We start from the raw sequence: 24,673 nt of genomic DNA, 5'->3' as shown, positions 1-24,673 counted from the left end.
TGATACCTGCACCACCTCAACACAGGCCCTCATTTTCTTATGCCTGAACTTTCACAGGAGCCCGCTGGTTGTTCTGCCTGCTACAGTTCTCTCAAGTGCATCCTCCACTCAGTTGTCAAAATGATCTTCCTAGAGTATACTTCTGTCCGTGTCATTTCCTCCCACTTGCCAGCATAAACTCCAGTGGCTCCTTATCACCTCTGAGATAAATTATGAAATCTTCTGTTTCACCTCCAAGGTCCTCATAACCTGTCTTCTCCCACACACACTTCTACCTCCCAAGGTATACCTGCAAGGATCAAGTGACATAACCATTGTAAAGCATTTATCACAATGTCTGGCACATAGTAAGTTATTATTCTGTACTAGATTATTCTGTACTGTATGGTCAGTGGCCTCTGCCAGGATTAGCGTGAGCACAACAGCCTTGGCAGAGGTGCTGTAAAGTCCTGAACCAAGGTACACCTGTTCTTTGCCTTCCCTTTCTGATCAGTAGGGGAAAACCCAAGTTCTTTTACAGAATAATACAGCTTCAGGTTCCAGAGTTCTTCACTAGAACCTTCTCTGGACTTCAGTCTCCCTGCCCTAGCATATTTGGGGAGGGGAGGCAGGAAAGAGAATAAGCATTTTTATAGTACCTTCTCCGTGCCAGTCACAACAGCAGTGAGCAGATGCTATTATTATCCCCATTTTAGAATTGAGGAGACTAAAAACAGGTTAAGTGACTTGCCCAGGCTCACACAACTAGTACATGTTTCATGTAACCTCAGGCTCTAGGCTTCCCTGGCCCATTCCAATATCTGAGGGATTGTTATTATCCCTGTTAGAGGAGAAAAAAGTAATTAGGTGAGGGCTGGCCTGTTCAGTTTCCATATACTCTGTCATCCTGAGGAAAGGATTACAATTTATTGACATTTCATTTCTTTTGGCTTTCCTATGCTGGTTGCTGTTGCTGTCCTGCATTTAGATGGAAGCATGCATGAATAATTGAATGAGTGAGTGAGTGAATGAATGAATGAAAAAGCACTTATTAAGTGCTTTTATGTATGTTAATAATGATGGATAAGTATGAGAGAGAGAAAGAGCACACGAAGAATTACTTGGTTCTTAAGAGTCTGTAGCGTAAACACAGTTAAAGGGCTCTGTGAACATGTTTAATATTTCGTAGCATAATGTGTAGAAAAACTGTTCATTAATAGTTAACTTATTTTTATTTTAGCATTGAAATTTCTGCTCCCTGAGGAATTCTCAAATTTTTTTTGTGTTGAAATATATATTACATCTTTGTTATTATGCCTTTTGCAGATAAAATTATGATACGTTTTAAGTTTCATTCGTTCAGAGATTTTAATGATGCATTTGCCTCTTTGTACTACAGGAAATAAAGATTATGACTTACTGAAATTAAATAAAATGTTTTCAGACTATAATGGGTTAAATTTGATTAATTTTTTTTCAGGAAGAAGCAATGGATTTGATAAACAGAGAAACTGTACGTGAAAGGCGAGTATAGCACTTTGAAGTGTTATGATGAGCATTTTTTTTTTATGAAGAAGATAATAACATACATCACCAATCAAATCTCTTGTGTTTATAGGGAGGTGCAAACCGCAATGCAGATAAGTCAGTCTTGGGAGGAAAGCCTGAATTTGGTAAAGTCTTGAAAACCAGTTTTGTTGTGGATTCACCTTCTGGATTACCTTATGTCTTAACTCCTTAGCCTAATATACAGTCTTCTCTTGATTTAACCTCTACTTAATATTATCCAGTCTCAGCTAAGCTTCAGTTTACATCAAGGCATTGTGCTTATCCTTAATTTATTCCATATCCCATTCAGGAAAGGGAGCCCAGGACAGAGCCTTGGAGAAAAACATCGCAGGCAGTTTCAGGGGTGGGGGGTGGGGTGGGAGGCATGAAGGGAAGACACATTATGGATGATAAGCAAAGGAAACTGAGGAGAGATCAGATGTGTAGAGGGACGGAACATTGCCATGAAATCTCAGAGAGATTCCATTTGGAAAAGATAGCCACTAATTTTAGGTGCTGTAAAAGGGTCACATAGGTTGAGGAGAGAGGACCATCCAAAACAGGAAGAGATGTACAGTCCACTCTCCTCATTCAATTATTCCAACAAAGGACTAGAAAAACTAAAGGATAGAAGCTTCTAAATCTAAATCACTAAAAATCCAAGCAAAAGACGGCAGGGAGTCAGGTTAGCATTAGGAAATAAAGCTGCTACTGAGTCAAACCAGGATACCATCAACACACAGTGCCTGAATCTGGGCACTAGGGCAAATATGATGACAGGAATGTTCAAGACTTAAACCCAGAAGAAGAAAATTACTTCAAGGCACTTACAAGCAAAGCCACAAAGCAAAGAACAACTTGTGCACAAGCTAAACCACAGTTCTTGCAAAGTATGAAGCCAAAGATGATAAAGCAGACCCTAAATTGTTTTAATATGTTGTATGAAAGCACTGGAGGGAAATTTTGGAAAAGAAATGAGACCTTTGGAAAAAATAATTGGAAATAGAAACAACAGCTTGGCACAAGAAGTAAAAAAGTAAACAAAAAATACTTCGTCAGCCAACAGAAACCCTAAAAAAATAAAATGAACCAAAAGAAAAGTCAGTGACCTCATGTGGCAAGAAATATTAAAGAAAAGCCAAAACATGGAAGAATAGAAGAAAAATGAAAGGTATCTCATGTCAGAAACAACTGATGGGTAAAATATTTGGAGAAAGATAATTTTAAAATCATTGGATTGCCTGAAAGCCAAGGACTCCTTCCCCACTCTCTACCCCTTAAGGGGTTTCGACATTCAGCAAATAGATACATTTATTTCAATACATGATAAAAACTGTGCAGATTTCTAGAACCCAAAAGGAAAAGGAAAATAGAAGAATCCACTGAGCACCTTCTGAAAAAAAAAAAACAAACCAAATTGTGAATTATGACAGTTGTTATAGCCAAAATCCAGATATATCACAAGAAAGGAAAAAGTGCAAGCAGGCAGAAAGAAAGAATTTGAGCATCAAGGTGCCACAATCAAGATAGCAATTACATTTAGAAAATATGTTAAAAGAGTAGAGAGTTTGGAAGACAAAATTCCGAAAGAAATAAGACAGACTCTGATGAACAATTCACTCATCAAAATCGATTATAGTCACGTAGGACATAGGGAGGGAGAACACATGGACCTTCAAAAGAGTACTTTTAAGTATTCCTGATGCAAAAAAAACCCCCGAGCTTTTCAATATAAACCCAGGAGTCAAGAGAAACATGAAAAGATAAATATGAGGAACGCTCTTGAGGGGCTATCATTGGCATACTGCTTAAAATCTAATATAGGAAAATGGTACATGTCACTTCAGATCCCTATCATCATTGGCTGTCACAGAAGTATTGCGGTTTCATGGTGTGTCATGGTGACACCATCTCAAAGAATTCAGAGTCAGACCACCTCGGATCCAAGACATTTATTGAAGACTGATGCCCCTCAGAAGTGGACTAGGTTCCAGGAGGAACCAGCAACTTCAGAGAAAGCAAGATGGGTTTCTTATAGGGCACAGATGCAACTACATAACAGAAATTATGAATATTAAAAAGGCAGGAAGAATTTGTTAAGGGATTAGGTAATGGGGAAAGGGTCCCTTCTGTGGTTTAGTGGTCAAACATCCTGTTCATACGGCTTTCTGATTGACTAGCTGTTATCTTGACTGGTCAAGATGGACAGTTAGGTATCGTGTCCTGTCTTGGATGGTTGACGTGATTGTGGTTGAGTACAAGGACGTACCCGTTCAAATATGTGAAATAGATCTGGGGGCAATGGTTATATTGAGTCTGGGGCCTGAGATGTGGTTAAAGCTAGACTGTGTGGTCAAATCAGGACATGCCTGCTGTTCCACAAGGAGGTTAGAATTGTTGGGACTGGAGGCAGCTTTTTTAGGATTCCATCAGAAGGAGTCTAATAAGGATGTGTTTTGATGTTTGGATGATCTTAAAGGATGAGTAGGAATGGAGGAGAAAAGGAATATATTTGAAGGGAAAAGAAGAAGATCCATATACTATGCACTGAATGCTGATGGTATAGGGAAAGACAGGCCAACAGCCCCTCTTCTCAAGGATCTCATGAGCTAATGGAGTGGAGAAGGCTAGGTACAAAAAGATCTCTACCCGATAAATTCAAGATAAATCTCAGAGGAAAGGGATTGAGATTAAGGAGGACTGAGAGAGGCTTCTTACAAAAGGTAGAAATTTAGTTGAAGAAATTTAGTGAAGGAAGTCTGGGAAGCTGGGAGATTGGGATGCAGAAGGAGAGCGTTCTAGTCATGGGTGCCAGCCGGGGAAAATGCCTAGAGTTGGAAAATGGAGCATCTTGTGAAGAACAACATGTCAATGTATCATAGTGTTTGTGGAGGGACATAGAATGTAAAGAGATTAGAAGGGTAGCTAAAGGGCCAAGGTACGAAGGGCTTTGAAAACTAGGATATCTTATCTTTGATCATGGTGGGTGGGAATAGGGGTCCTTTGAAGTTTATTAAATAGGAGCATAATAATGGTGAGATCTTCATTTTAGGGAAATCAATCTGTCAAGTGAGTGGAGGATAGATTGATTTGGGGAGGGACTTAAGGCAAGACCAGGTAGTAGGGTTTTTTATTTTTTTATTTATTTTATTTTATTTTTTTAATTTTTTTTAAATTTATTTTATTTTTTTATTTTTTAATGTTTAACAATCACTGCCATACAATTGTGATTTTATCCCCCCCACCTACCCCCCACTCCCCCCTTCCCTCCCCACGACTGCATACAATTGTGTATAGATTCTACATATACTTTCCTATTGAGTATATTTTCACTATAGTCATGCTATGTAGTCAGACTAAGCTAAATGAAAGAAATCGTATAACAAATCAGAACATGATACACAAACACATACACATACACAAACATGATCTGTTACATTATGTGAGTGACTTCCATATTTCTCTCTCTGAGTGTGGAAGGCATTTTGCCTTGAGAACCACCATTGGGATTTTTTTTTTTTGTAAGAAGTTCTTGTGTTATTACAAAAATCTAAGTCTACCAGAAAAAACTCTCACACACTGTGGTCGTTGCTGTGCATAAAGTTCTCCTGGTTCTGCTCCTTTCACTCAGCATCAGGTCATATAAGTCCTTCCAGGCCTCTCTGAAGTCTTCTTGTTCATCATTTCTTATGGCACAATAGTACTCCATTACATTCATATACCATAATTTATTCAGCCATTCCCCAATTGACGGACATCCCCTTGACTTCCAGTTTTTGGCAACTACATAGAGTGCTGCTCTAAATATTTTTGTACATGTGGGACCCTTTCCCATTTTTATGATCTCTTGGGGATATAGTCCTAGTAGCGATATTGCTGGGTCAAAGGGCAGGTAGTAGGGTTTTGTAATCAACCAGGCCTGGTGATAAGGGCTTGCTGCAAGCTGTCTCAGAGAAAAGAAGGAGGCACGTACAGTAGCACCTCGGTTTACGAATTTAATTTGTTCCAAGATTCTGTTCATCATGCGATTTTTTCGTATTGCAAAGCGAATTTTCCCATAGGAAATAATGTGAAGTCACATGATCAGTACCTCATCCCCCAAAACATTCATGTAAAAATAATTATATATGTATATATATATAGAAAGTACACATAATTATTTATGATTTTAAGTAAGCGTTTTGTCCCTCATGCACCTGAAATACAATAGCAATGATTAATGCACAATACGAACCAAAAATAAAGTAAATTCACCTGCACTTTACCTTTGAAAAGAGTTGTGGCTGGCATAAGGGAGTTGAGAGGGAGGAGGAGGAAGAAGGGATATTGCTTAGAAGGAGATTGAACACTGGGGACATTGGGGAACAATGGGGATTTCAGTGTCAGGAGTGTTCTCTCCTATGCTACTTTCACTAAAAGCAAGACTAACATTACTGTCTTCACTTTTTTTCATTTGTTCGAATCACTTTCATGTTTTGACTCAATGTGTTGTTTTTTTTCTTTACGTTCGCTTCTGACTAGGACTCTATCTAATGATACTTCTTTTTGACATTTTTTCAGACTCACAGAAATGTGACTTTGCATTCTAGTTAAAAATATTTGTGGTTCTCCTTGCTACAGCCTTACTTGGGTGACGTTTTTCAACAAAATTTTGCACTTTTCCCCACATCTGATAAGTTTCCCTACTCTCACTTGACATGAGGCAGTCCTCCGAATTCTCCACCTCCTCCTCAGATGAGATATCCTCCGCAACCGCTCCCTGATCTCCTCATGCAGATCCATCAGTTCGTTGATCGTCAGCTCCTGGCTGTGTTCTTCCACTGGCTCTTTGTTCTCGGTTCGGTATCATCTGCTAACTACTTCTCACTGATCCACATGAGAAGCAGCTTTTCAACATATTCTGGAACACGTGGCCTTTGCTTTGATATTCTCGTGACCCCTTTCGCTGCATCTACTGCCTTTATTTTGTCCGTCTTCCTCAAAAAGGTACAGATTGTAGATGCATTATAAAACCGTGAGAGGTCGGTCACACGCACGCACGCACGCCAAATTCATGCTTCTCAGTGATTTCTTTTTTTTCATTTCCAACGTAGTGGTCTCCTTCTTCTTTGCACCTTCCTTTTCAGTCTTCTTCTTCATTAGAGCCAGTGTTACAAACATTGTTGTAGATCTCTGTCCTTACCCTACACTTTTACGCAAACACATGTGAACACCCTTGCAATGGTACTGTTAAGAGCGAACAGCGCTACCTTCCCGAAGGGTCAGCGCCCTTTTGGTTACCTGGCTTTTCCAAGAGATCAGTAGCATTTCTGATTCTTTGGTTTCCTTCTGCGGTTATTGTGTTTTGTTGTTCTCAACATACCAGGTCTTATGAGAATCGCAATGCCAAGAAATACTTCCCCCCACAGAAAAGGATTTCCTGGAGACTAAGTAAATGTCGACTATGGATCATATTTTGAGCGTACTAGATCTTAGAATCATCTAGTCTAACTCCCTTATGAGAAAACAACCCAGGGAAGTGAAGTGATTTATAAAAGGCTACATAGATGGGGCTTCTGATTCCAAATCTCTTTGCATTACATTAAATCCTTTCAAATGTCTTGAGTCTAAATTAATTGACTATCTGAAATTTTGTAACTTTAAAAAAAAAATAGAGTGGTGGTGATGCCGAGAAGTCATCCTTTCGGAAGTTAATTGATTTCGTTCCAGTTTCCCCAGCACCTTCACCCACCAGGGGAGTTGGCAAGGTAAGCCAGGAAAGCAGAAATTTGAACCGCTTTACGAATCTTTCTGGCAGTTTTCTTTTGCTTCGACTTATTTCAAATTAAAAAAAAAAAACATTGTTTGTTTTCCTTAAACTTTTCCTTTTTTAAAGCAATGTTTCTCACCATCATTACAAAGTTTTGTGAGCAGCAGTGGATTTCCTCCAAGTCCTATTCCTAGCCAAACAAGACGATTTACAACGTAAGTACGTATGTACTGCTCAACTGCAAATTCTTTGATTTCACAGTTGTTAGGACTCTCCCTTCAATAATATAAATTGAAAATCCTTCATGCTTTAATACCAGATCACAAGCTGTCATGATCAAAAAAGTTCACTTGTTACACCACTAACTAACGACAGACCTCTCTTTCAATATTAACTGGTTTAATGCTTGGAATACAGGCGTAACTTTCTAATGCAAGACCTGAGAACCTGGTACAATGTGGTAAATTTAGTGCTACTTTCAGAGTTTTGAAGAATCTTGACTTGCTGTAGGACTTCAATGGAGGCTCTGTAGTTCTTGTTTTTGTTTTTGTTTTTACAAATATAAGTATTTTGAACACTTTTTTCTACATTGTGAAATCATGGGGCTGTATTCTTCACACTTCAATAAACTATATTCATTGAATGCCTTTTACTATTACAATATGAGGAATTATTTATCCACTAGTAATACCCTAAAATTCCACTTGCAGCTATTATTTATTACATTGTTTCCTTCTTCCAACTTTCTCATAACACAGTAGTGTTCCATGACATTCATATACCACAACTTGTTCAGTCATTCCCCAGTTGATGGGTATCTCCTCAATTTCCAATTCTTGGTTACCACAAAAAGAGCTGCTATAAATATTTTTGTACATGTGGGTCCTTTTCCCTTTTTTATGATGTCTTTGGGATGCAGCCCTAGAAGCGATATTGCTGGGTCAAAGGGTACACAGTTTCATAGCCCTTTGAGCATAGTTCCAAATATGTCTCCTAAAGGATTAGATCAGTTCACAACTCCACCAACCATGAATTAGTGTTCCAATTTTCCCACATCCTCTCCAACGTTGATCATTTTCCTGTTTTGTCATGTTAGACCTTCACAGAGTTGTCTTGATGTACGTTTGTCCAACCAAAGGTGATTTAGAGTATTTTTCATATGACTATAGATATCTTTAATTTTTTCATCTGAAAACTGCCTGTTCATATCCTTTGAACATTTAGCAATTGGGTCATGACTTGTATTCTCATAAATTTGACTCAGTTCTCTAGGTATTTTAGAAATGAGCCCTTTATCAGAGACACTGGTCGTAAAAATTGTTTATCATTCATTTTTAAAGCTGAGTTCCAAATTCTCTCCCTTCCTCCCTCTTCACCCCTTTACATTAAGAAGGCAAGCAATTCGATGCAGGTTATGCACGTCTAGTTATGCAAAACATATCCATAATAGTCATGTTGTCAAAGAAAACACAGACAAAAAGAAGTATGTTGCAATCTGTATTCCGACAGCATCACTTCTTTCTCTAGGGAAGGTTAACATTTTTCATCAGAAGTCCTTCAGAGTTGTCCTGAATCATTGCATTGCTGAGAATAGCTAAGCCATTCGCAGCTGATCACCTCTTAGAGCATTGCTGTTACTTTGAGCAGAGCACCTTTCATTTTACATCAGCTCAGATACGTCTTTGCAGGCTTTTCTGAGAGCATCCTGCTCACCATTTCTTATAAAGCAATAGCATTCCATCATAATCACATACCACAGTTTGTTCAGCCATTAATGAATTGATGGGCATCCCCTCAATTTATGATTCTTTGTACCCAGAAAAGAGCTGCTACAAATATTTTTGTACATATAGGTCCTTTTCTTTTATCCCTTTTGGCATTCAGACCTAGCAGTGGTATTGCTATGTCAAAAGGTATCCATGGTTTTATAGGCAGAGTTTATAGGAACTTTGGGCATAGTTCCAAATCGCTCTACAGAATCAGGTCACAACTCCACCAGTAGTGCATTACTGTCTCATTTTCCACACATCCCCTCGAACATTGGTCATTACCTTTTTCTGTCCTATTAGCCAGTCTAATAGGGATGAGGTATCCTCTGGATTGTTTCAGTTTGCATTTCTCCAATCAGTAGTGGCTGTAGATAGCTTTGATTACTTCATCTGAAAACTGGTCATATCTTTTGATCATTTATCAACTGGGGAATGACTCTTATTTTTATGAAGTTGACTGAGTTCTCTATATGTTTAAGAAATGAGACTCTTATCAAAGAAACTTGCTTCATAATGTTTTTTCACAGTTTCCTTTGCTAATAATATTTCCCACCTTCCTATCTCCACCCCATTTATTCCAGTCTCTTTCTCCTTTCACCCTGTCCCTCTTTAAAAGTGGGTTGCTTCTGACTTACCCCTTCCCTCAATTTGCCATCCCAGCTATCACCGCTACCCCCCTTCTCTCTTTTCCCCTTTCCCTCCTACTTTCCTGTAGGGCAAGATAGATTTCTACACCCAGTTGAAGGTGTATATCATTCCCTCTTTGAGCCAGTTCTGATGAGAGTAAGGTTCACTCCCCCTCACCTTTGCCCTTTTCCACTCCACTGTAGAAGCTTTGGCTTGCCTCCGTTATGTGAGATAATGTGCCCCATTCTACCTCTCCCTGTCCCTTTCTTCCAATCCATTCCTCTTTCTCACCCCTTATTTCTTAGGTATCCCTTCATATTCAACTCACACCCTTGCGCTCTGTTTATATATACTCCTTCTAACAACCCCAATAATGAGAAAGGTCTCATGAGTTATAAATATCATCTTGCAGTGTAGGAACACAAACAGTTTAATCTTATCTTTTTTATGTTTCTTATGAATCTTGTATTTGCAAGTCAGTTTTTCTATTCAGTTTTGATCTTTTCATCTGGAATGCTTGAAAGTCCTCTGTCTCATTGAATGTCCAACTTTTCCTCTGAAGGATTACATTCGGTTTTGTGGGGTTGGTGATTCTTGGTTGTAATCCTGACCCTTTTGTCCTTGGGAGTATCATATTCCAAGCTCTCTGATCCTTTAATGTAGAAACTACTAAGTTATCCTGACTGTTGCTCCACCGTACTTAAATTGTGTCTTTCTGATTGCTTCTCCTTGCCCTGGGAACTCTGGAATTTATAACATTCCTGGGAGTTTTCATTTGGGGATCTCTTTTAGGGAGTGATCAGTGAATTCTATCAATTTCTATTTTCTCTTCTGGGTCTAGAATTTCAGGGCATTTCCCCCCGATAATTTCCTGAAAGATGATATCTAGGCTCTTATTCTGATCACAACTTTCAGGTAGTCCACTAATTTATAAATTATCTCTCCTGGATCTATTTTCCAGTTCATTTATTTTTCCAAGGAGCTATTTCACTTTGCCTCCTATTTTTTTTTCATCTTTTTATTTAATAATTTCTTGGTTTCTCTTGGAGTCATTAGCTTCCTTGTGCTCCATTCTAAGTTTTAAGGAATTATTTTCCTCAGTGAGCTTTTGGACCTTGTTTTCCATTTCTTCAATTCTGCTTTTTAAAGCATTCTTCTCCTCACCGGATGTTTTGGACCTCTTTTGACATTTAGCCTAGTCTGTTCAACTCTCTTACCATCTTTGGGCTGAGAGCTCCAGACATAGCCACCGCTGCTGCTGATTGATTCACTCCTAAGTGCTGCTCCAGCCTGTGCTGGACTGTGCTCCTCTCTCACTCTGCTGCAACAGCAGACGTTTCCCGCCAGAGTTCTACGTTGTCATGGGCTAGAAATATGTTTTACTCCATCTTTTTGTGGAGAATTTGTCGAGAGTCATTTTTAAAGGTATTTGGAGGGGTTTGGGAAACAGCACAATCAAGAGCCTGTCTTGGCTCCACTTCCCAGGAAAGCTTCCTGATCATTACAAAAACAACTCATTTTTAATTTTTCCATTTACATCATGCATATGTTTTTTAATGTTTCTCTTTATGTCACCTTCTATCAGTTCATCCAAGTCCTCCTAAGTTTCTCTTAATTCTTCATATTTGTTTTCTTTTCCATATTTGCTTTCATATTTGTTTTTCTTATCTAGTCATTCCCAAATTAGCGTACTTACATTTTGTTTCCAGGTTTTTTTGCTACTCCACAAAATGGGACCTCTCTTTGTGACTTTAGCCTCCTTGGATTTCCATTCATAATCTTAGGCTAGGGGTAGGGAACCTTCAGGGGGAAAGGGAAGCCTACAGGTTAGGTTCCCACCCTGACTTAAACAGTCTGGCAAAATTCCAGGTGCTTTTTTTCTCGGTGGTTGGACCATTCCTAGTTTATTTAAAGCTGAGGTGGACCACTTTTAAGAAATGGTAAAACTAAAGTGTGAGTGTCTCCTTGGACAGCCAAGGTAAAATGAAATTTGGGCTCATGAAAGCTGAGGAAGCTAAGGAACTGACAGGCCTAGAATAGTAGCAGTTTCTCCATTATGAGCAATGAAATACAGGGCATGTGGAATAAATAATAATTGAAAAAAATCATTGAATAAGGCCAGAGAGTGAGGAAAAACACAATTTTACCATTTTAACTACAGATGAGATAGTATGGATGGGTTTGCATTCTCTTTATTGGTAGAGAAAAAATTCTACATTGATGTGATGCTGGATGTAATATCTTACCTAGCATAGTTGTCCTTAATGATTTCCAACACAAGCGCATGTTGAGCATTTAATAATAAAATGTCTGATACACTCAAGTAATGCTTCAGTAACATTTACCTAATTAAAAATTGAATCCAGCACAGTTTGTTTTCTCAGCCAGATACTACCTAGCTTCTTTTGCTTAGAGTTTATTTTAAACAGTATAAAGCATCTTGAAAACAGGAAGGTTCTGTTTCAAGATTCATAACCTTGAAATAACTTTTTAAAGCATTTTTAAGGGAGCAGTGAAATATGAGAAATGGGCTACATAAACCATAATTATATGATTATGATTAGCTGATAGATCTGGAACTAGAAACTTTTCTCTGAATTGTAATAACTTTTCCTTTGTCTTATAACTCTATTCTTTTGTTACTACTGTTATTTCTAATTATTAATGACATATCTACCACTGAAATTATACTGTTACATATAACTTTAGCAGAAGAAGCCACAGTCCCGTCAACTGTATTAGACCAGGGATTCTTGGAGCAGTGAAAAGAAAAGGTTCTGTGTGTATACCCGAATTTCAAAATAGAATTGTAAAATTTATTTAGAACATATTTATCAGTCTGTTGTCATTCCATCTCTCCCTCTGCAACTCCAAACTCTCACTGCTCATCTTTACCAGGACCTTTGGCCATCACTGTTATTCTCTTCTCCTTTTCCCATCTTGACCATTTTATCTCTATACTGTTTTCTTGCGTTCTTTGTCCCTTATATTGCTGTGCCAGGCCGTGAAGCCTTTCACTATCTACTTCTTTTTTCATTCCTACACACTCCAAATTTTTGTTATCTAGCCTCAGCTGGGCCCTTTCTTTAAGTGACTGTCCCACCTCAGCTTTCCCAAAATGTTTCATCTCTCCTGAAACCTCCCATACCTTTTCCTTTCCCCATATTCTTAGCTGAGAACCTTACCCTGTGTTTTTCTTTGGAGGAAAAAAAAAAACGATACCTCCCTCTTCACTACTTTTCATATCACATCACAGAGATGCTTTCTTGCTGCTGTGTTTGCTTTAATCTCTGCCTCATGTCAAAAGGCTGTTCTCCTTGCCAATGCAGTAATGCAACTAATGCACAACTGACCGCATTTCATCCTGTCTTCTCCACAGGTTTCACCCTCCATCATTCATAATAGTAATAATAGCTACCATTTATATGGTGCTTACTTGTATGTGTCAGGTACCATGCGTAAGCATTTTAAAATTAATGTCGTATTTGATGCACACAACCTGGGAGGTAGGTGCTATTATTATCCCCATTACAGAGATGAGGAGACTAAGGCAAGCAGGGCTTAAGTGACTTGCCCAAGGTGACCATGGATGATAAGTGTCTGATGTTAGAATTGAACTCACATCCTCATGTCCTCGGGCCCAGCTCACATATTCCATTCTCTACACCTTTCATTTAGAAGCATGTTTATGAAGGCATGAGACAAGTCTTTCATTAAGGATTTGCTACATTTAAATCTAGAATAGACTCTTTTGACACCCCCAAATCATGTCACCTACACTTCAGTCTATTCTTTCTCTGTCCCAAGAGAACCCTCTACCATCCTTCCCTCCCTCTTTCCAGCTGTATCTCTTTTATATGTACATGGCTTTTCCTATACACGCCGGTGATACCTCTATAAACAAAAGAGCCTCTAACCTCAACAAGTTTATATTTTAAGCATTTTAACAAAAAAAAAGTATTAAAAATAAAGTATTATAAATCTGGGAAAGTAAGTGTAGATTTGCTGCCCGTTTTTGATTACAACAGTTGCCAGAGTTTGTTTCTTTCCTAAACCGTTAGCATCCTACTCCTTTTCAGCTATCTTGAAAGTCAAACCTTCAACGGACTAAAAAAATAAAAGGTCACCTTCAAAAGGAAACTTTCTTTGTATACTTGCTGTAGTTGCTCTAATTTTCTCCTCCTTGTTTTCTTTATTGCCATATTTCCTTCCTTGTACAATATATCAGAGACTGTGGTGTTGTAGCCTAAATGTAATTAATGCATCCACTTTAATTTGTTTTAAAAGACTTTTCTACTTTTAATCTGTTTCTTATTTTCTGCCCAGTTGTAGCTTTAAGTGCTCTGGGAATGACGTGACTTAGTTTCGTCTAATTTATTTTAGTTTCTTTTAATGTTTTTACTTCACTTAAATTTTTTACTTCCATTGCTTTTCCCGGTCTCATGAAGTGATTCCACTTACAGTGACAAAGAGAGAGGGAAATGATAGACACATAACCAAGCAGATTGTGAGTACTTTTTCATTGCTACTCTCCCACAGGTGAAATGGAAACAGAAGATCAGCCAAAGAAATCTTTTCAAGGCATAACCAACATGCTTTATTCTGATGTTACACATCTGTCAGAGCTAAATGCATGGTGAGTACTATCTTTGATTGATATTGATTAGATATTAATCAGTAAAAGAATTTTTTGAAAGCATCCTAGTTTGAGTTTTTTCAGAAAAAGCTCAACTCCTGATTTCTAATATGTGAATACGAGATCTGACATTCAGTACAGTCTTGATTTCACTTGCCCTTGACAAACCCAGCATGGGACTTACCTTCACCATCCAAATGCTTACACCTCTCACAGATAGGGATAACTGAGTGCTACTGGAAAACAACAATGGTTGCCAGCTATTACAGAACATTTCTTTTATTCCTATCTGTTTGATACACTTTCTATGGAAACTATTTCAAACTTCCTCCTGCGCCCCCTGCACTCTTCCTTCATTCTCAGTAGAAGTCTTTCCTAGTTTAATTGAGCAAATATTCCTCATCTCTCCTGTCCTCTAAAGCACATCTTAGCAATAATCACAAATTCCACGTGTGTGAATTGTACATTATTAGATACTACTAGAAAAAAATGTGTAGCAAATTCCTTCTAAGGACAAAAGATCACCTACTGCAGTAATTATACTGGTAATAATCATTAATTTGATAGCCATTCGACTCTCCTTTGTAACTTGCTTCAACAAAAACCAATCACTTTCATCTTACATACTCAAAATTGTATGCTATATCATGTCCCGTCATTTATTTATTAGTATCATGCCCTAAATCATGAATAATAAAACATAAATGCAAATCAAACCCACCTTGTGGTTTTACCTCATGCTCTGCAAATTGACAAAAACAACAAGAAATGGCAATATTTGATGTTGGGGGTGTGGGGATGTGAAATGATAGGCGTCACAATAATACATTATTGGTGGAGTTGTGAAATGATCTAGCTGTTTTGGAAAGCAATTTGGAATTATGAAAATAACGTGACTTAAATATTTGTACCCTTTGAAAGGGAGGTCCCTTTACTGGATTTATATATGAAGGAAGCCACTGATAAGAAAAGATTTCCCAAACACCCCCAGAATAATTACAACAGCTCTTTTTGTGATAGCTAGAACTACCTGGAAATCAGCATTTCCCATCAACTGGGAAAGGGCTACACAAACTGTGGAATACGAATGTAATGGAATACTGTTGTGATGTAAGAAGTTATGTGAGATGAATAAGAAGAATTATGCAAAGATCTGTATGAACTGATGCAGAGTGAAGCAGAGTCAAGCAAAGAGTACATGCAGCAACAGTAAATGGAAAGAAAGTGACAAACCAAAAAACTCAAAAGTAAATGTTACAAAATGTGATAAAACTCATAAGATGAAGCAGGTCTCAAATGAAGAGAGAGGAAAACCCACTGCTTTGTGGACGTGGAAAGACCACAGTTTTTACACATTGCGTGTTTCGAGATGTTTTTAAATCCATTAATCCAATGTGCCTGATTTTTAGAAAATAATTATTTGTTAGTCAGGATGATTCTCTAGACGGAAAGGAAACAATTATTTGTTAGCCAGAATGATTCTCTAGATGGGAAGGAGTAAGGCTACTTGGGATAACTTCGATGATGTCAACAACACAAGATAGCAATAGCCAGTTTTCTTTTTTTAATAAGATCTGAATTTCTTTTTTATTTTTCCCAGTTACACATAGAAACGATTTTAAGCATTTCTTGTTACATTTTGAATTTCAAATTCTACCTCCCCCGCGCCCCCCCCCCCCCGCAGCCCCGTGAGACAGTAAGAAAATTGGTGTATGTTCTACAGGTGTAACCATATAAAAATATTTCCAGGGTAGTCATTTTGTGGGGGGAAACGTCGAACAAAACAAACAAAACAAAGGAAGTGAAAATAGCATGTTTTGGTCTATATTCAGATGCCATCAGTTCTTCCTCTGCATAGAGACAGCATTTTTCCTCACGAATCCTTTGGACTTGGATTATTGTGTAGCTGGGATGAGCTAAGTCATTCACAGGTGTTCATCATTCAGGATTGCTGTTATTGTGCACAATGCTCACCTGGTTCGGCTCACTTCACTCTGCATCAGTGCATGTAAGAGTTTCCAGGTGTTTCTGAAATCAACCTGCTTGTCATTTCTCATAGCACAATAATATTATATTCCATTATAATCATACCACAACTTGCCCACTCATTTCCCAGTTGATCGACATCCCCTCAATTTCCAATTCTTAGCCATTATAAAAAGAGCTGCTATAAATAGTTTTTTGGAAATAGCTTCTTTTCCTTTTCCTTTTTCTTTTTCTTTTTTCTTTTTTTGGTTTAAATGCCCTTGGGACACAGACCTAGATGTGGTATTGCTGGATCAAAGCTATGCACATTGTTATAGCCCCTTGGGCATAATTCCAAAGAGATCTCCAGAATGGTGGGATCAGTTCACAACAGTGCATTAGTGTCCCAGTTTTCTCACATCTTTTCCAACATTTATCATTTTTGTTCTTTCATTATAACAGGCAACCTGATAGGTGAGAGAGGTGGTACTTCAGAGATAAATGTATTCTGGAAACAGTTCAGGGATCGAGAGCAGTTCAGATCTCCTGCAAAGCAAATGAATACTTTAATCCCAAAATATTTTGCCACCACACTGTTCACAATATTTACGAAACATTTCCTTGCCTTTAAAATTTAATCCCCATTTTCTGTGCAGGTTTTAAAGGCAATCTTTTCATGATGTCTCAATATATTAGCAAGTACAAATACTGTGATCCTGTCCCCCATTTATAGGTGGGAAGTAGGTCATGGAGAGAGAGTCACTTGCCGTAGGACATAAAATTTACTTGTTTTTAGGGGTGGAACTGAATTGTGAGATCAAGTCCAGTGCTCTTTCCAATATGTCTGGCTGGCTCCCAATCTGATCTTCAAGACTATGAATCAAGAGCAAAAGAAATGCGGATCATTCTTCTCAATGGATTACAGTTTACTATTTGTGCAAATCCACAATCCACACTGTTCTAAATAACAATCTATTTCCATGCCTCAGAGTTGTTTTGTGCTGGGGCTTTGTATTGTTCTAAGAACAGTAATCCTCCACAGAATGAGTTCTTTCCTAGCCATGTAAGGTTTATGGGTTTTTCATAGTTTTGTAAAAAATAATAATAAACAGTAATTATCCAGACCTTCACTGATGTTCTGTGCTGAGCTCTGCATTGTTTTTCCCTCCTTTCTCAGTGAACTCAACATCTGGCTCATTCTTCCTCTGATCCCAAGCATTGCTTACATATTTAAGGGATTCCAGTATACAGACTGATGTCCCCTCAAACGCAGTGGCCTCTCTCTTGCCATAATTTGCACATTCACTTCCTACCCAGCAACAAGCCACAAGTCTTCTACTTACATGATCTAGAATCCTTAAATTTCTCTCTGGGTAATAATTTCCTGTCCTTCCACCTTGGCTTCCACCTCATAAATCTATTCTGGACTTTCATTAGGATGTGAAGTCGTCCTGTTACTCAGTGCCCTCCTGCTAAATTATTTCTCGTGCTCTGACTTCATCTTCCTCCCGCTGAAGTCTAGGCATTAAACATAAGCCATTCAATCAAGTAAACGCTGTCCTTTACCAGTGAAGTAAGTTTTCTTTCTATAATCTTTGTCTATGCTTCTTCCCTGAAATTTGTTTTGTTCTTCTGTCTCTTTAGCACTTATGTAATAGTGATGACAGTGGGCACCTTTGCTTTACCCTAACCTGAGTAGAACAGCTTCTGCTTCTCACTTTCAAATAACACTTTTCCTTGGCTTTAGAAAGGCTATGGTCACCATATTTATGAAGAGTCTGTGGTTATTCTGTATTGTGAGAAAGGGATTTTTTATTTAATGAGATAATTACATATTATCTTACAGTTTTTGTCATTCATGTAGTGTGTTATGTTTATAGACTTCCTGCATTGCTCTTATAAATCCAGATCACCAGAAAGTTAGAGAATTAGCTACTCCCTTCTCCCAGTGTTCTCTCGCAGAAAGTCCTTAAATGAAGAATTACATATGAGACATAGGACAGTTAGAAAATTATTGCCACACGACAAGCAATAAAGAAGACTAAAAAGGTAACAGCCTTAAGAATTAAAAGTGGAGAATTAAAGCAAAGCAGCTAAGAATGGAGAAATACTCACTGGAACATTTCTGAGGTGCCACCTTACACCCATCACGTTGGCCAACGTAGCAAAAAAGGAGAATGACAAATGCTGAAGGGACTTGTTGGAAAGTAGGTGCGTGGTGTATATTACTACAGGTGTATCGTTGATAGAATAGTGTAGCTATTATGGAAGGCAAGTTGGAACTGGGCTTAAAATCTACTAAACTGCATATAGATATATATACACATACAGACATACATAAACACATATATACATGTCTGAACACACATATTTATACATATAGGTCTAAACATTATATACACACATTTTCTATATATGAAACCTGTACATATAAAAATTTATCAACTGGGGAATGGTTCTTTCTTTTATGAGTTTGACTCAGTTCTCTATATGCTTGAGAAATGAGGCTTTTATCAGAGAAACTTGTTTTAAAATTTTTTTCAGTTACGTGGCTAATTGTATCTCCCTCCGTGCAACTCCCGCCCGCCTCCGCTTTAATTCTGTTCTCAGTCTTCATTCACCCTGTCTCTCCTCAAAATAATTTTGCTTCTAACTACCCTCCATCTGTCCTCTCTTCTCTCACCTCTCCCCTTCTCTTATTCCCTTCCCCTCACTCACTCACTCTCACCTCCCACTCTTCCCCCCTATGGCACCTACACCATATCCACAGCGCCTCCCGTGCTCGTGAATATGCTGGTGCAATTCTGAATCGTGAAATGCAACAGGTTCTACTCACGAAAAGCAGAACCAAAATATTTTTTTTTTGGACACCAGAAAGCCATATCCATCATAGTAACAAAAATCTTTATGCAATAACAAGGTAGAGAGCAGCTTCCCACAAACCAGCTCCATTAAGCAAATCAGAAGCATGCTTCCCTTAAACAAAGAGCCCTTCTCTCACTTGCAACCAGCTGCCTGCTTTTAGAGTTCAGTTCTGATTGCTCTCTCACTAGCTTGCTCTGCCTTGGCTCTGCCTCTTCCTGTTCCACTCATTCAGCAACCTTCTCCCATCGCAGCCTGCTTGGGATTTCATGTGACCCAGGCAGGTGAGTTGGACCTATTAACGAATGGTAAAGATCTTCCCATTTAAATGAGCGTGATACCCTCCACTGGAAAGACTTTTTCTTGCCTCTTTTGTGTGGGATATTGCCCCATTCTACCTCTCCCTTTCTCCCAGTACATTCTTCTCTCACCCCTTAATTTTATTTTTAGATATCATTCCTTTATATTCACCTCACACCTATGTCCTCTGTCTGTACACACCCCTTCTAACTACCCTAATAATGAGAAAGGTCTCGTGAGTTACAGACACCATCTTGCAATATAAGAAAGTAAACAGTGTCACCTTATGATTTCCCTTTCTTATCACCAACTTACATTGTTGTAAAAGTAGCTAAGTGTCATAGCAGATACAGTGTTAGGTCTGGAATCAGGGAAACCTGAGTTCATCTCCCAAGTCAGACAAGTCACTTAATCTTTGTCTGCCTCCATTTGCCTAGTGGAAAGTTGAAGTAATACTTTGAGCACCTACCGTCCAGAGTTGTTGTGAGGATTAAATGAGGTAGTGTTTGTCGAGTGCTTAGCACAATTCCTGGCTTATAGCAGCCACCATAGAATTGCAAGTTTTTATTATTAGAGGATTGGGTGGTAGTGCCTTTAAGAAAAAGGGGAAAGTTGAGATAAAGGATATGTTTAAAGGGAAGAATAATGTGAGGTGTCGTTGATTTGCATGGGAATAGGGTGATGGCTTCCTAATTGGTTTTCCTTTCTCAAGTCTCTCCTTTCTCCCCTCTGTCCTTCACATAGCATCAAACAGATTTCTCTAAAAGGCAGGCCAGACCACATCACTCTCTCCAAACGACAGGAGTTTCCTTCCATTTTCAAATATAAATTTGGTTTGGCATTTAAAGCCCTTCACCAGCTACCTGCAACCTACCTTTGTAGCCTTATTTTGTATTTTTCCCCCTTTTTCATCCTCCTCCCACTGGAATTTAAACTTTCTCCCTGGTAGCCTGGTGTTTTGTAGGTGAGCTTTAGAGAGTCAGCAAGCATTTATATTTGCATTTTTAAATATTCACTATATGCAAGACATTATAATAAATACTGAGGCTACAAAGAAAGGACAAAACATGGTTCCTGCTCTCAGGGAGTTCACAGCAGGGAAACAACATGCAAACAGCTATTGTACCTTTAAGGAGTGGATGTGTGGTTGTGATCTAAGTCAAAGATAAACCTCAGAGGGGAGAAGGGAGAGAAGGAAACAGCAACAGCCTCTTGAAGAAGATGCATTTTGAGCTGCATCTTGAGGGAACCTGGAAATTAAAAGGGAAAACATTCCATGCATAGGAGGCCTCCAGTGAAAATGCACACAACTGGGAATTGGAGTGTCATGCGTGAGGAACAGCAAGGACAATATAGTTGTGTCATTGACTTTGTGGAAGCCGTTAGGTGTGAAAAGACTTCATTAATTTCAAGCCAGCACTCCTCAGTCTCTCGTACTGTTTCAACAAAAGTAATTCACCCTGGAATCACACTCCACAATACAATCCAGTCCTGTACTTCACACACTGAAGAGACCCTTTGCCCCTAAGTCTTCTGATGGGTTGGTTCTCTAAGAACCTCTGTGTTAAGGAGGAGCCATGTCTTCATTCCTTGGCAAGTGCATTTCTGAATCTCCCACACTATATACTGACGGCTAACGATAAGTTCAGGGGGCACTCTAGGAATGCTGGGTTGCCACTGGAAAGAGTGGAATAAAGACTGGTGAGTCCTAGTGTCCTGAAAGAAATTCACTGAAACAGGTGTCTGTTAAAGAAAGACATTTATTGAGGTGACACCCAGTGGGCCTGCTCCCCATGAAGTACAGCCCTAATGGGTTCTACTCCATGTATGAGACAGAGTATAGGTGGTGGGCCTGAGGAAAGCAGATTAGCTGTATTCTACATACAGTTTGACGGGACAGAGAAAAGGGGAAAAGGAGAAGGGAGAAGGGTCAAACACAACTCTGGAATGCCTGGAATACCAGGTAGGCCTGAGCTGTCTTTGTCATACATACAAACATAAGAATATCAGGTAAAGGGGTGCTTTGTGAAGGGGGCTTCAGCGCATGGTCTCTTTTGATCACTCCTCTGATTTTGCACATCCTGTCAATCTTACCTCATATCTCACATCTTGTATTCATGCCTTGAGCACTCTTTTTTACCTCATCACCTACACAGAGTAACATCATTACTCCAACTCCTTTCCTTTTTTTCCCCTCCTCTTTATGTGTTTTCTCCACCTCATTAGGGTGTAAACACCTGGAGTTCGGACACTTTCTTGCATTTGTATTTCCAGTGTTTAGCACAGCACCTGGCACATAATAAGCATGTAATGAGTGATCACTGACTTCACTTGAAGGTCAGAAAGGGTAATATTGTGAAGGGCTTTAAATTGCCAGAAGACTTTATATTTAATTTTGATAAAAAAAAGGTTGTAATTTATGGAGGAGGAGGAGGAGGAATAGGTGACATGGATTACAAAAATCACTTTGGAGGATTTGTAAAGATAAATTTGGGGCAGTTAGAAAGTTATAGCGTTGGTGGTTATTTGAGTGGAGAGAAGGGGGCACATACTAGAGTAATTGTAACAGGACTATAACTGATTGGTTACGGGGAGTGATTGTAAGTGATGATGCCAACACTTCAACTGGGTTAGAAATGGGAAGTTATTTCCATGGGAAACTGAGAAAAGGAGAGGGTTTGGAGGAAAAGATAAAAATTGTGACTTGGACCCATTGAATTTCAGATGTATCTATCAGACAGGTTATGCAGGTGATTAGATTTGTTAATTAGAGAAATTATCTGCTTAGAGATGATTATCAAATCTGTGGAAATTCATGAGTTCAGCAAGCAGTTTTATTACGTAGAGATAAAAAGATGAGAGCTCCTAGGACAGACACATCCAGTAAAAAGTACTGAGGAGTGGGACAACATCTGGGAAAAGAATCTGGAGAAAGCAATGTCATGAATACCTAGAGAACTGAGAGCATTCAGGAAGAGTAGATGCACTTCATAAATACTTTTTTTATTCATTCACTCCACTGCACGGTGCTGCCACTTAATTACTGGAGCAAACAAAGGAAACTCTTTCTGTCAAATCTTATGATTACCTTCCCCCTCCCCTCCCCCCCACCAAAAAAGGGAAATCCTCGTAAAGTGATTAAATGTGTAAATTGTACCAGCTTAGGGATCAAATACTTATTTGAGGGAAAAGAAAAGGGTATTGTCAGAAGGACGTTCAGCTTTGCTAAGCAAACACAAGAAGAAAAAAATTCTCGTTTGTCTTGAAATTGTTTTCCTTTTAATTTCACTCCAAATGCCTTTAAAGACAATTGCACTAAATATTTTTCATCATATTTGAATTATTTAGTGGGGCAAATCATTTCACACATCTCAGCTTCCGTGCCATTTATTTCTTCCAGTTTGTCTTCAGATACCTTTGATGGAAATAATCCCACTGCTGAATCTTCTTGCAGTTCACCAGCTAAAGTCCCTACGACCACTGATTCTCTCATACCACCTTCTGAATCCAGCTCTCCATTTATGTCAGTAGATGAACTTATATCTAAGTGATCCTCCTATCTGAGACTTAGTTTTTCCAGTGAGGAGATATCATCCTGGAGTGAACATGAAAGTCTGAAAACAAAGGTTTAGTTATTTCCTACATGGCTATACTCTGTGTCTTTGGATTGTTGCTGTATTTTTTTTTTTTAATTTCCAGAGAACTTCACAATGTTTTCCAAAACACAGGCACGGAGTATTAAGAACACAAGTTTTCTTTCTAGTCACCTATGACGAATAAAGGAAATGGATACCTCGTTTGGTTTAAAAATCCATCGGATGGGTTTTTTAAAAAAATATATCAGAGTACTTCTGTAAGCCCATTAAAACTTCACTGCTGTACAGTAAGAACTCACAAAAACCATCAAAGAAAAATTACATGACCTTCCATAGTTTCAATGCTAAGTGAACTTTGTTGTATTCTAATTTTTTTCAGCCCATTTCATTGTAGGCAAATATTTATTGAATGCTTGATAGAAGATGTTCCCAGTACAGTGGAAGTCATGACTCTAAATGTTATTATATAGCTTTTTGATGACTCTTAAAATAACTAGCATATTCAGTTACAGGGAAGCCCCTAATATTTATTTATGTTTTTATGCTATGAATACACTTATTTAAACCACTAACTACTAATTTAAGTTGCTAATATTTGTTGTAAATATTGTCCCTTCCTTTTATTAGTCTAAAGTTTTATGAAGAAAATTGATTCTGATAAAATACAGTCTTTAATCCTTTTCAAAAAGATTTTGAAAATTATGTACACTTTCACCTAATGGGTATTTTAAATAATTATTTCATTACTGTAGATAAGGCTAGATAAGAAATAAAAAAAAAGAAAGAAAAGAAAGAAATTTGCCTTTTGGAAGGTGATTGTTGACAGTTCAGATGACTATATTACCATGTCCTGGTCTGATATTTCCCCCTTACTCCAGAAATCTTGGATGTGTCTTTTGATTTAGGGGGTGGGAGGGGGTGTGGGGGCAGGTGATACAAACAGTAAAAATGAAAATAAGAAACGAGAAAAATAATTGACTCAGGTTCCACTCCAACAGTCATCTGCTTTGAACAATTTTGAATTTTTATGTATGTAAAAAGCTAATTATTAAAATTGTGTTCTTAAAAACCAGTATTTTATTATTTAAGAAGTTGGTAAGGCTTTTTTTTTTTATCAGCTACAGAGAGAATAGCTTGAATAAAAAGCCAGTTTCCAAGCACTTTTTATACTGACACAAGTATTACAGTAGAATAAAAAAGCCAAACAACTGAAGGTGGTGCCAATGAAGATTTGAGATGAGAACTTTGCTGAGCTTATATATGAGTTTTCATCATAACAGGATTTGTTTTTCCTAGTTTTCCAAGTTCAGATAACTTCTTCCCTAGTCAGAATTAAAAATCACATGTAAAATCACATGTATGACTTACTTAAGGTGTCCTTTATACTACTCCATTGTTGTCTATGCATTTTTGTTGTAAGGTTCATAGGTGTTGTGTTATAGACATATTTAATAGATGAATCCTTTACTTAGAATTTTTTTTTACATCATTATTCAGGCCATAAAGTTATTTAATATTACGAGCTAGTTGTGCTAAGGTTTTGTATTCTTGTTATGTGAGATTTACCAAAGGTTTGCTTTTCTTTCTCTTCTGGAAAGACTATTTAAATTGTCTCTCTTACAAGCGTCCTGAAATAAATTAC

The 24,673-nt window shown here is 38.1% G+C and overlaps 1 protein-coding gene across 1 annotated transcript in view; it reads left to right on the top strand.

Moving 5' to 3' along the window:
• The window catches only part of LOC140517023 (P2R1A-PPP2R2A-interacting phosphatase regulator 1-like), a 39,009-nt gene extending 15,604 nt beyond the window's left edge, over positions 1 to 23,405 (top strand). Inside the window, exons 2-8 of the mRNA XM_072627871.1 lie at positions 1,460 to 1,503; positions 1,598 to 1,652; positions 7,182 to 7,274; positions 7,403 to 7,491; positions 12,382 to 12,446; positions 14,212 to 14,308; positions 22,836 to 23,405. Coding sequence (XP_072483972.1) covers positions 1,460 to 1,503; positions 1,598 to 1,652; positions 7,182 to 7,274; positions 7,403 to 7,491; positions 12,382 to 12,446; positions 14,212 to 14,308; positions 22,836 to 22,986 — 594 coding nt within the window. The 3' untranslated portion in view covers positions 22,987 to 23,405. The remainder of the gene's footprint in view (positions 1 to 1,459; positions 1,504 to 1,597; positions 1,653 to 7,181; positions 7,275 to 7,402; positions 7,492 to 12,381; positions 12,447 to 14,211; positions 14,309 to 22,835) is intronic.
• The last annotated feature ends 1,268 nt before the right edge of the window (positions 23,406 to 24,673 follow it).

This window comes from Notamacropus eugenii (genome assembly GCF_028372415.1).
Source record: "Notamacropus eugenii isolate mMacEug1 chromosome Y unlocalized genomic scaffold, mMacEug1.pri_v2 SUPER_Y_unloc_7, whole genome shotgun sequence".
Classification (NCBI taxonomy): domain Eukaryota; kingdom Metazoa; phylum Chordata; class Mammalia; order Diprotodontia; family Macropodidae; genus Notamacropus; species Notamacropus eugenii.
Note: the sequence above shows the minus strand (reverse complement) of the source record. Positions and strands in the feature narration are given on the sequence as shown.